The 11,117-nt window shown below is 58.6% G+C and overlaps 1 protein-coding gene across 3 annotated transcripts; it reads right to left on the minus strand.

Moving 5' to 3' along the window:
* Window positions 1-28: 28 nt before the first annotated feature.
* On the minus strand, window positions 29-9,053 carry DENND1C (DENN domain containing 1C). 3 transcript variants are annotated; one of them, XM_042977950.1, is made up of 24 exons: window positions 9,022-9,053; window positions 8,675-8,783; window positions 7,509-7,573; window positions 7,384-7,427; window positions 7,210-7,259; window positions 6,859-6,978; window positions 6,702-6,771; window positions 6,447-6,521; window positions 6,287-6,352; window positions 6,138-6,191; window positions 5,916-6,026; window positions 5,071-5,171; window positions 4,931-4,976; window positions 4,702-4,803; window positions 4,483-4,608; window positions 3,544-3,648; window positions 2,657-2,747; window positions 2,525-2,565; window positions 2,237-2,308; window positions 1,587-1,631; window positions 1,407-1,514; window positions 1,150-1,217; window positions 818-1,025; window positions 29-707 (listed from the first exon to the last, which is right to left on the minus strand). In XM_042977950.1, exons 2-24 carry the CDS (start codon window positions 8,689-8,691, stop codon window positions 84-86), a joined length of 2,409 nt encoding a protein of 802 aa, XP_042833884.1. In that variant the 5' UTR covers window positions 8,692-8,783; window positions 9,022-9,053; the 3' UTR covers window positions 29-83. The 3 variants fall into 3 exon arrangements, with proteins under 3 accessions (XP_042833884.1, XP_042833885.1, XP_042833886.1); XM_042977951.1 differs by lacking the exon at window positions 9,022-9,053 and adding an exon at window positions 8,985-9,009; XM_042977952.1 differs by lacking the exon at window positions 8,675-8,783 and having other exon boundaries at window positions 9,022-9,052.
* Window positions 9,054-11,117: the final 2,064 nt, after the last annotated feature.

The raw sequence follows: 11,117 nt of genomic DNA on the forward strand, positions 1-11,117 counted from the left end.
CCCAGATAAACTCACCAGGAAAACCAGCTTTGGGCTCATGTGGCTTTATTGAAGGACCAGGGTCTCCTCTGGGACCCTGATTCTTAACCTTCAAAACACTTTTTAAGCTCAGCGACTCTGGGCCGGCTCCTACCCTGGGACTCCTGCCAGTCACTGTCAGGTGCAGCAGGGGGTCTGGGGGCTCCTGGCCCCTTGGGGCACTGGAAATGAGCATGTTCTGCCAGCATGACCTCAGATGGCTGGGGCCTGGGGTTCTCTGGGGAACCAGGATCTGAGGAAGAATCAAGGGGCTCAAGGGGTTGGGATGTCCAGGTAATATCCAAGTTGGGCTTTGTGGGGACCAGAAGTTGGGGGCTTTCTGGAGGGCTGGACTGGGTGGGTGCTGTGGACAGCTGAGAGCAGGGGCTCTCCTGAGCTCTGGGGTCTTCAGCTGCCTTGTGGGGAGGGGAGAGATGTAGGATGAGAAGACTGGACTCGGGGTCCCCTCGGCTGCTGGGGTCTGCAGAAGCTGGTGGAGACAGCGACGGGAGGATGGTTTCTTGGCTGGCCTCCAAGGCTGGCTGGGAAATAGGGTCCTTTGAGGAGGTCGCGGCATCTGAAGACTGGAGGGTTTGCTGAGATGGCATGTCAGCAGGCAGGGACAGGGGCTGGGGCTCTGGAAGTTTCTCATCTTCTGGTTGCCATCTTGGTCTTTCTGCTATGTCAGGCTGGGTGGGGGTAGGGAAACGGGCAAGTTGCTGGCCTTCAGATGCTGGAGAAGGCTGACAAGTCTGATAGACTTTGGGCAGGGGGGTTGGACGGGGGCTGGGGCTCTCACCAAGCTGAAGCAGCTGTCTGTGTCCTCTCTGTGACAGCAGTCCAAGCTCTGGCTGGGCCGCAGGCTACCTGTCCTGCTGGCTCCCAGGCTCAGACTGTCCAGAATCTCGGCCAGCAAATCTAGTTCTTCTCCAGACCCCAGGAAGCTGCTGTCCAGAGCTTCCTCTGCCCATGGGTCCTGGGCCTCCTCAGGGCTCAGAGCAGGTGTCCTGGGTAAGGATGGGCAGCCCCAGATGTCTGCCCAAGACCCCTAGTCCTAATGGGACTGCTCTGGAGGTTCTGGAGTTTAGGGACCTGGCCTCCCTGCCCCCTCCCCCTGCCTTTGAGTCTCACCCTTCCTCCAGGGACTCAGAAGGTCTCTCTTCTAGTCGCCGTCTCCTGCTGGGGCGAAGGGGCCGGTTCTGCGAAGGACAGATTTGGAGGGTGGGTCCTCAGGAACTACAAGTTTCTGGAGGAGGGTGTGTGGTAAGTGGGCCCCGAACACTGGGGTAGGTGAGCATGCGAGCAAGAAGTCTGGGTGTAGACAGAGAAGAATGGGAGAAGGACAAGGTGGCGTTGGTGTCGCAGGGTGCTGGGGGAGACGCACTTACCTTTCCAAAGTGCTGGGTGATAGGCAGGCGCTGTTGCAGGCGATCTGAGCGGCTGGTGAGGGACGGGGCTCTCAGGGAGCCCCCCCTTTGCCGGCGAGAGTCCCCATCCTAGGAAGAGGGTGGGTGAGCCGGGTGGGTGAGCCCTTCTCCACTGCCCCGGCCGTTGGCCACCGGCCTTACCTTGTACATCAGAAGGCTCTGCACACCCTTCAAGCCGCTCTTGGCCTACGGAGGAGCCACAAAGAGAATTAGACTCCGCAGTGCTTTGAACCTGGGCAGTCAAGAGCTCGGCTCTCCGTCCCCTAGGATCACTGTCCTGCCATCTGTTCACGTTTGTGCTACACGGACCACCTGAGAAGTCAACACAGACTCACCCCTTGCCTAGTAGGAAAGAATTCCCAGAGGACATAACCACTGAACGAAACGGAGAGTGGCAAACACAGAACAGCATTCAAAAGACAAGCAACAGATAAGACCCAAGGGACAATTTGCTGCGGCAGAGGTTGGCCACAGGGAACTTCGGGGCTCGGGAGAAAAAGAAACACAAGGGCAGAGGCTGGGACCGTAGCGTCTGAGGACAAAAGATGTTCGCCAATGAATCTTGGTTGTCAGTTTTAAATGGGGAAGAAATGATCCTGGCAGAAATGAGTAGGTAACTGGAAAATAAAAACGCGAAGACTTATTTAACTGCCGGCTTGCTTCTGATAAAAAAAACATGTTTGCACTTTACACGTGAGGTTAAAATGTCCTGTCCCCACGAGGGGTTGACATGTGCCTTGTCCCCTGGTCTTCGTGACCCCCGGGCGGTGGCCTGTGTCGTGTAGCCTCACCGAGCGGTACATGTTTTTGACAGCTGGTTGAGTCTTGGCCTTGACCGAATGCAGGAGAGCACCGCCACCTTTCTGGGGAGACAGAATGGCAAGGGAGAGAGACTTGGGCCTCTGGGGTTACCCCAGACTCCACCTCATCACCCCAGCTGTGTGAGGCTGGACGAGCCCCTCTCCCTAGCTGAGTCTCCATTTCTTCTGTCTATAAATGAGCATAACGGTGACCCTCCCTGGGGACTGTTACAGGGCTAAGTTAATCCCATAATAAACACTAAGAGTGCGGTGTTCTACCTTTAGGTTGTCTGCCCAGAGCTGGTAGGAGTACAGAGCGCCTGCAGTGAGGAGAGGGGTGGTCACGGCTGGCTGGCGGGCTCAGGCGGGGGTGCTGGTGGGGCGGGGCTCCGGGCTAGACACAGGGCTCACCTGAGGAGGCCCCACTGCAGGTGATCTCCTGCTCAAAGAGATCTGAGAAGCCCTCTCCTGTGTTCAGCTTCTCCAGTCGGCCTTCGATGAACTGGGGGTGGGGGAAGGGTCAGAAAAGGGCTGCCTCCGCCACTTTTGAATTGGAGGACCCAGGATTCTGCTGGCCCTGCATATGTGGAAGCCATCCCTGGCCCCTCCAAGGGACTCGCCTCCGGGACCCAGGAGTCTGGAGGCGCCTCAGGAAGCCAGGAAACCTCCCCCCACCCCGCACCAAGTCAGGACCAGTCAGGGACCAGACCCCGCCCCTCATAGGGATCCGGAAGTGGGACTCTGACACTCTCGACAGGCCTCCCTCCAAGTTGACCCCACTTTCAGGGACCCGAGAACCCATCCCTACACTGATGGACCCTGGAGTCCAGCCCACCTCCCAAGAACCCCAGAAATCCGGCTCCGCTTCTCCTCCACGTCCCGATAACCCAGGAGTCCCCGCCCACCTCCTCTCCGGCAAGGGGAGGGCGCACTCAGGACACGCCTCCTTCAGAGTCCCGCAAGTACACCCACCCACCCCTGACCCTGGATGCTCCATCCTCAGGGACCCAGGAATTTAGTCCCACCCCAATCTCCCCAGGAACCTGGGAGTAGATCTCATCCCTCGGGAGCCCAGGAGTCAGGGGCTCCCATCTTTAGCGACACAGTTCAGTCATGCCTCCCCCACCCGGGGACCCTGAGGGCGGGACCCCCCGCTGGACCAACTCTAGTCTCGCCCATGGAACCCAGGCATCCGCCCCTCGGGGTCCGGCTCGCTCCCAGGGACCCAGGGTTGTCCTCCCCAGCCCCTACTTAGCCCCGCCCCCGGCCCCAGCCCCGCCCTCAGGGTTCTGGCGCACCTGTTTGAACAGCTGCAGGTGCACAGCCCTCCGATGGAAGGCCTGCAGGGGCGCCCCCGGCTTCTGGGCCAAGAAGGCCTCCTCACTGAAGGTCACAGGCTGACCCTAGAAAAAAAAAAAGACCCGTGACCTGATCTTCCCGTGGCTCTCCTGGACCCCAACTGTCTCCCTTATTGGCTCACATATCTATGTAGCAAGGTTGAGCGCCTACTGTGTGCCTGATCTTGCGCAGGTCTCATGGGCCGCAGGGAGGTGGGAGCCTTTGAGGAGGAGGAGGGCGGGACCTGACTCAGGTGCTCACCATGGGGGAGGACAGACAGTAGGGGGCGAGGGTGGGAGCCCCTTGAGAGAGAACTCGAGGGAGATGAAAGTCCTAATCCAGGCGAGCAATCATGGGGGCCAGAGCAGGGTGGAGACAGAGGAGGGGAGAAATGGGCAGATTTGGGATGTGTTGTAAAGGCAGAGCCAACAGGAATGTCAGATGCTCACACGATAGACTCCCCCCCCCCCAATTTTTAGAATAGTTGTGAAAACGGGGGTGGGGAAGTTTGAGAGTCAGCAGATCCTGAAGTCCTGGCTTCAACACTCACCTGCTATGGGACTTCTCCAAGCCTTGGTTTCCTCATAAGTAAAATGGGACCATAATGGTATCTAGCTTATCACACTGTTGTGAGCATTAAGTGAGATCATAGTAACAGAAAAACCTAGCATTTATTGAGTGCTCACGATGTGCTAGGCACTACCCAAACATTTTGCATATGCCCATTCACTGACTCACCTGACCCTTTTGTGTGGGTGCTAGTGGGATCCCATTTTACAGATGGGCAAACAGAGGCACAGAGTAAGTGCTCCATAAAGGCTAGGCATTTATTATTATTATTATTATTATTAATCCTTCAGGACCCACGAGGCCTCTCCCTCGGCCTACCCGCTGCTCACCGGGCTGCAGACGAGCGCATCGCGGTATCCCCCGAAGAGCAGGGCCTGGGCTTTGAGAAAGAGACGGGACACCCCTTCCCCGGGCGCCAGGGCAACCTTCCTTAGCCGCAGCCTCAGCAGGGACACCTGGAGGACAAGGGGGCAGCTGTGAGCCGGCGGGTGTGGGGCCTCCCCTCCACCACGCGGGGTGGGGGGAGCAGAGAAGGGGGTAACACTGACCACGTCTGGGGGCAACGCTTGCACGTCGTCGAAGGGCGTCTCTAAGGTATTGGAGTCCACGTTCATCATCACGACTTCCTCCAGGGCTTTCTCTCGCACTCTCTGCATTGGGGAGTGAGGGTGGGGACGGCCGCTCAGGGCCTGAGGATCTCTGGCGGGGGCAGTTATTTGGGGGTCCAAAAGAGGGGAATCCCGCAGGCCGCTGCGGTCCAGGTCCGCTCTCACTCACCTCGGCGAGACTGGAGTGCACTCCGATGAGGTAGGGCATGGGCGCACTGCAGACGACCGAGGGGACAGGGTCATGCAGGCGCCGCCCAGGGGTCCCCAGGACCCCAGGCCTCTTCCCCAAGCCCGGCCCCCGCCCCTCACCAGCAGTAGTCCAGCAGATGCGGCGGCAGCGTGGGGATCAGCACGTGCTCCCAGTGCATGGGGTACAGGAGGGCGCAGGACGCGTGGACGCACGAAGTCAGCTGGGGACAGGTGGGGGGCCGTGGACTCAGGGCCTGGACCCCCAGCTTCAAGGAACCTCTTTGGGACGGTGGCTCTCCCGGCTCCATGCCCCACGTCCCCAGTCTCCTGTCCCTCTCTCCCCCTCCTCGCCCCTTGCCCACCCCCTACTGCGTGAGAGGTGAAAACTCAAATCCCTTTAGGAATCCTGTGACGGCCAAGAATTCGGCAAATTACAGGGCTTGGAGCCGGTGGAGCCAGGACTCAGCGGGTCTCAGGCGCTCCCTCTAGGGGGCGGGGCTAATATACAACCCTCGGGGAGCTCTCTCCGCAGTGGTAGAACAGCCCACTAACTCCACCCACAAAGAGGCGGGGCTAGAATTCAGCTTCCTTAGTTCCGCCCCTAGGGGAGGAGCCGGCGTTCCTCACCGCCCCCCTTCCCCCACCCGGGTCCTCCTCCTAGAGACCCAACTGCAATTTAGAGCCCCCCCCCACCTCCCCGACGGCACCCTCCAGAGGGGCGGACCCAGCCTTGTTCTGGCCCATAGTGGGTGGGGTCTGGACCAAAGAGGGGGCGCTACAGCTCAGCCCACGCCGATTCCCCCCGCTAAGGGCGGAGCCAAGATTCCACTCCATCCTGAGGCTCAGAGGGGCAGAGCCAGGCCTTCGCCTCAGGTCTCGCCCAGAGGAATTAGACTGGGAATCCGTCCCGTGGTCACGGCCCCAGGGGCGAAGCCCCACCCCCGGCCCGGCTGGCCCCGCCTCACGGTGCTCAGCTTGCTGGCGGTGAGAAGGACCCTTCTCTCCGCCAGGAGCGCGGCGAACAGCCCCACGATGTTCTCGTCTGTCACCGCCACCACCAGCTCCGTTAGGTTCCTCTGAGGATCAGAGAGAAGCGCTGGTCGCGAGGGACCACAAGATGTGACAGCCCCCTCCGGGTTTCGGGACCTCTCCCCGCCCCCAGAACTCCCTCCCAGGTGTCCACTCACGTTCTCAGGAATGGATGGCAGGCGGCCAGAGTCGGGGGCTACGAAGCAGGAGAGCTGGTGGGGGGGGGGGGGATGAGCGGGGACACCGATCAGTCAGGGGTTGGCCTTGCCTGGGGGCCCAACCCAACGGGGTCCCCAGTTCTGCTCACCGGCCTGCTGTTCCCAGGGGCAGGGGGCAGGATGCTTTGTGCACTGGAGATTGTCACTCCGCTGCCCTGGGAGAGAGGTGTAGCTGCGTGGTCCTCGGGGCTGGGGTACAGCCTCCCCACCCACCTAACCTTGGGCGCCCAGGGATTGGGGGCTACTCACCAGCTCCACGGAGGCCTGGGTCCCGGGCAGGGGCTGCTGCAGCAGATTTAGAAGAAGTTCCTCTACCTCAGAGACCTGGGTGGGGGTGGAGTGTCTGAGCTGGGGGTGGGTGGGTGGGTTGAGGATTGACTGGGGCTAGGTGGTCTGGGAGGAGCTGAGGGGCTCAGGTCAGGCCTGGGAATTCTGAGCCTGGTGGAGGGCTTGGGAGGGTAGAGGCTGGGACTCCCACGGGAAGAAGAGGGAGGCTGGTCTCACTTGGTCCTGGGCCAGGAGGTCACCCACTGTGTTCAGTAGCTTGTAAAACACCTCAAACCAAGGCAGATGGCTGTGGAGAGGGCGCGTATGTTCCACGAAGTGCCCTCAGGCCAAGGCCCTTCCCACCCCCACCCCCCCAGAGCCCCAAATCTCACACCTGAGGATGCACAGGCAACTGTGGGCACCAGCCCGTAAGTGGCAGAAACCAAATCTGCGGGTTCCGCTCAGGTCGGTGAGGGCAAAGGTGAAATGTTGTACAGCTGGGCTGGGGGGCTCCCTGGAGGTGGGAAGGGCTCTCAGAGACCCAAGGGTCCCAGGTCCCTGAACCACGCCCCCCACCCCAGCACCAACAACACTCCTACTGCTGTGTCCACCAGTCTGGGGCTCTGGGTGTATAGATCCTTAGTTGTCAGGGTCCCTGAGTCCCTGGGTCCCTGGGTGTTTGAATCCTGGGGGTCCCTGAGAAGTCTGAGTCCTTGGGTTCCTGCAAGTAAGCTTCCTTCCATACCTTTCCACATCAAAAGGGAAGCAGAATTTAGGCACCATCTGCATAGCTTCCTGGGGATGGAGAGAGGGCACACTGCTTGGCCATTCGGGTTAGGCCCCACCCCTGGCCCAGACAATCTCTTCCGTGGGGGGGACTGGCCCTGGGCCCAGGGGAGCCAAGAACCAGCCAGCGTACCTGGTCCCTGAAGTCTGGGGGAAACTGCCGCAGGATGGGGGGATCTGTGGGAGAGCGGGCTTCTAAGTTCAGGCCTCCAGACCTGCCCTCCAAGTCCCCACCCCCACCCGATGCCCCCAACTCACCTTCTTGCAGGGAGGCAGGGCGGGCTGCTTCGAAGAACCAATCAAACACGGCAGGTGGACCCCCTCTGTGGGGCAGGAATGGGCTTTAGTGGGTCCAGGGGCTTCCTTCTGTGTCTGTGGTTGTGTCTGCAACTCTGTACCTGTGTGTGTGACCTCAATGGTTTGTGACAGTGAGTAGGTGGTGTGATGCTGTGCGAACAATAGTATTGATTGTGTGTGCGTGACTGAGAAGCGTGAAGCACCGAGTGTGACTTGTGTGCATGTGTGGACATGATGTGTGTGAGCCTGTGACTTGTGTTTATGTGCTGTGTGACTTGGGTGAGCACACAGGTGTGTGTGCCCATGACTTGGGTGAACATGCAGGGGTGTGTGTGTTTGTGATTCTCTCCTGTGTTTTCCTGGAAGGATGAGACTGACCAGTGTCGGTGTCCGGTCGATGAGTGTGTGTGACCAAGCCAGCGTGGGGACAAATAGCATCCACAACTTCTTGCGTGGCTGTGAGTGTGGCTGGGTAAATGTGTGAGCATCTCTGTGGTCTGGAGACCAAGAGACCCTGCCCATGCGTCTCTGGCTGGGAGACTTCATGGTGGCCCAAGGGCTGACCCCAAATTTGTCATCCGAGGAAGGAGGGCAGCATGCCCTTGTGCCCCTGGGGGCCCCGCACTCTTTACTGCCTTCGCTTGCCCCCCCACCCCCCACCCCACAGAGGATGCTGGGTCCTGGGCTCAGGGACAGGGACAGGGAGACAAGAAGGGAGACAGCACAGGGATGGGGACTGACTATAGGCACACAGAGCCCCCGACACGGGAACCCCCCAGCACTTCACTCTCATGCTGCCATGGTCCCACACGAGCACCCAGGCACATGGACCCCACACAGTCTTCCCTCACCCCCAACCCCCGCTCCCTGCTGACCCCCGGAAGCCATGTTCCTCTTCACTCTGATACACCAAGAGGTGCCTGCTCAGAGTTGCAAACTTAGTCACCCGGAGCCGGAAGGAGAAAGAGAGAGGGAAGAGGGTCTGAGAGACATGCCCCAGTCCCAGCCACCTGCCCCTGTGGCTCACAACCCCTCCCGGGCCTGCCCCAGCCTGGCTCCCCTTGGCCCCAGCAGGGGCCTGCTCTGGGAATCTTGGTCCAGAGAGTGGGGGAGGGTGTAGCTCTTACTCAGCTCTGGATCCCATGGTCCCTGCGGGGCCGCCGGTGGGGCCCTTGCCCTAGGGGTCCTGGGGGGCCTGTGCTTGCGTAGGGCTGGGCCCTGAGCCGGCTCAGCTTCCTGTGTGGCCGGGAGAGGAAGTTTAACGGGTGACGGGTGACGTCCCAGGAGGGAGGCTCCCGCCCCCACCCATTGTGAGAGACCCAGGCATCCTGTCTCCTAGCCCTCCCAGGGATGGGTGGGCATGGGTGGTGGGCTCGGAGGCCGGACCCCCAGCACTGTCCTGCCAGGCCAGGGCACCTCTGACCCCTGACATCATACCCAGGCCTCCCTCTGTCTGTGGCAGCCAAAGACTCACAATTTGCCTGAAATGCTTCCTCTTCGCTCAACTCAACTTTGCTCAACTTTCCTTTGGTCTTTCTGCATCAGCCATTCCCTTTAGGACCACCAGAGGGAGCCAGGCTGGAGAGTGAACGTAGGGGGAGCCAGGGAGGTGGAGAGACAGCACTCAGAACACAGGTAGAGGCAGGCCACACACACACACACACACACACACACACACACCTCTAAGGTCTCCAGCCAAGACACAAGTGGAGATGAGACTGAACAGAGAGCTTCATGCCCCCCTTTCTCTCCAGGGAGGCTGGACCACAACCAGGACTGCAGATGGATGGTGCAGATTACTTGGCATCCGTCTCTCTCTTGCACAGTCTTAGACATTGCTAGAGACTGAATGTTTGTGTCCACCCAAAATTTACATATTAAATCCTACCCCCGCCACCAGGGTGATGGTATTAGGAGGTGGGACCAATGGGAGACGATTGAGCCATGGGGCCAGAGCCCTCATGAGTGGGATCGACGACCTTATGAGACCCCAGAAAGCCCCCTCCCCCCTTCTGCCACGGGAGGACACGGTGAAGAGACCGCAGTCTCTGTGAGCCAGGGAGTGGGTCCTCAACTGGACACGAAGTCTGCCGGTGCCTTGATGTTGGACTTCCAGTCCTGAAAATTGCAAGAAGCAAATGTGTATTGTTTATAAGCCACCCAGTTTATGGCATTCTGTTATAGAAGCCCTAATGATCTAAGGCCTGGAGTCTGGGAGGAAGTTCAGCTGAGTGTTGACCTCTCTGTATTAATCATCTATTGCCGTGCAACAAGTCACCCTAAAGCGAACGGCATAAAAGAACACGTTTGTCATCTGGCAGTTTCTGTGGGGGCCCAGATTCTGGGCACAGCTCAGCTGGGTCCTCTACTGCAGGATCTCTCAGCTGTAGCAACATGCCCCCTGGGCTGTGGTCTCATCCGAAGGACCAGGCGGCAAATGGTCTGCGTGGAAGCTCACTTGGTGGCTGTTGGCAGGATTCAGTTCACTGTGGAGTGTGGGACTGAGGGTCTCAGGTCCTCGCTGGCTGCTGGCTGGAGGCTGCCCTCGGTTCTTTGCCACACGGACCTTCCCAACATGCTGCTTCCTTCACCACAGCAAGCAGGCTGAGAAGACCACAGAACGTATCAAGGCAGAAGTCAGTCTTCTGTAACTTCGTCTTAGAAGTGACATCCCATCATCTTTGACATATCAAAGACGATAGGTCAAGAAGCCATCACCAGGTCCAGCCCACCCTCAGTGGAGGGGATCACACGGGGGCATGAATAGGCGAGAGGGGCCTCACTGGGGACAGTCTGAGAAGGCACCTTCTCTATTCTTTGGGCCTTCATTTTCCCACTCTAAAATGAGGAAATCACGGGACACCTGGGTGACTCAGTCAGTCAAGTGTCCAACTTCGGCTCAGGTCATGATCTCACGGTTTGTGGGTTTGAGCCCTGTGTCTGGATCTGTGCTGACAGCTCAGAGCCTGCAGCCGGCTTTGAATTCTGTGTCTCCCTCTCTCTCTGCCCCTCCCCTGCTCATGCTCTGTCTCTCTCAAAAATAAATAAACGTTAAAAAGATTTATTAAAATGGAGAAATCAGGACATGTACAGTGGAGTTGCTCATTCATTCAACAAAGAATTACTGAGGGTCTGTGTTGTATCAGGCTCTTCTGGGCATGTGGTGACCAGGGTAGACAAGATTCCTGTCTTCAAGAAGTTCACATTCCAGTAGGCAAGGAAGAGGACAGACAAAAGAAACAAGTGTATAAATAGATGAGATCATTGGAGTTAGCAATAGGCATGAGGAGTAAATGAAACAAGATAGTTGATGGAGAGTGACTGGGTGTTAATTTTAGATTCGCCAGGGAAGGCCGCTCTGAGAAGTGACATTTGAACTGAAGCCTGCAGACCAAAGTAGCAGAATAGCATGTGCAAAGGCCCTGAGGTTGAATCGAGCTTGATTTGATTGACCACAAAAAGAAGGTCACTGCAGTTTCAACTTAGTTGAGTGAGGGGGAGGATGATGGAGAGGTAGTCAGCAGGGGGGCGGTGGAGAGCAACGTGAGAGTTTGAGTTTCAGTCTGAGTG

Source organism: Panthera tigris, chromosome A2 (genome assembly GCF_018350195.1).
Source record: "Panthera tigris isolate Pti1 chromosome A2, P.tigris_Pti1_mat1.1, whole genome shotgun sequence".
NCBI lineage: Eukaryota > Metazoa > Chordata > Mammalia > Carnivora > Felidae > Panthera > Panthera tigris.

Bases quoted from the DNA above. Each gene is read 5' to 3' on its own strand.
- DENND1C (XM_042977950.1), bottom strand. The intron at 6,772-6,858 runs GTGTGAGATTTG...CCCTCTCCACAG, and splicing joins AGTTGCCTGTGCATCCTCAG to CCATCTGCCTTGGTTTGAGG. The intron at 4,977-5,070 runs GTGAGGGGCGGG...GGTCGTCTGCAG, and splicing joins CATCTGCTGGACTACTGCTG to TGCGCCCATGCCCTACCTCA.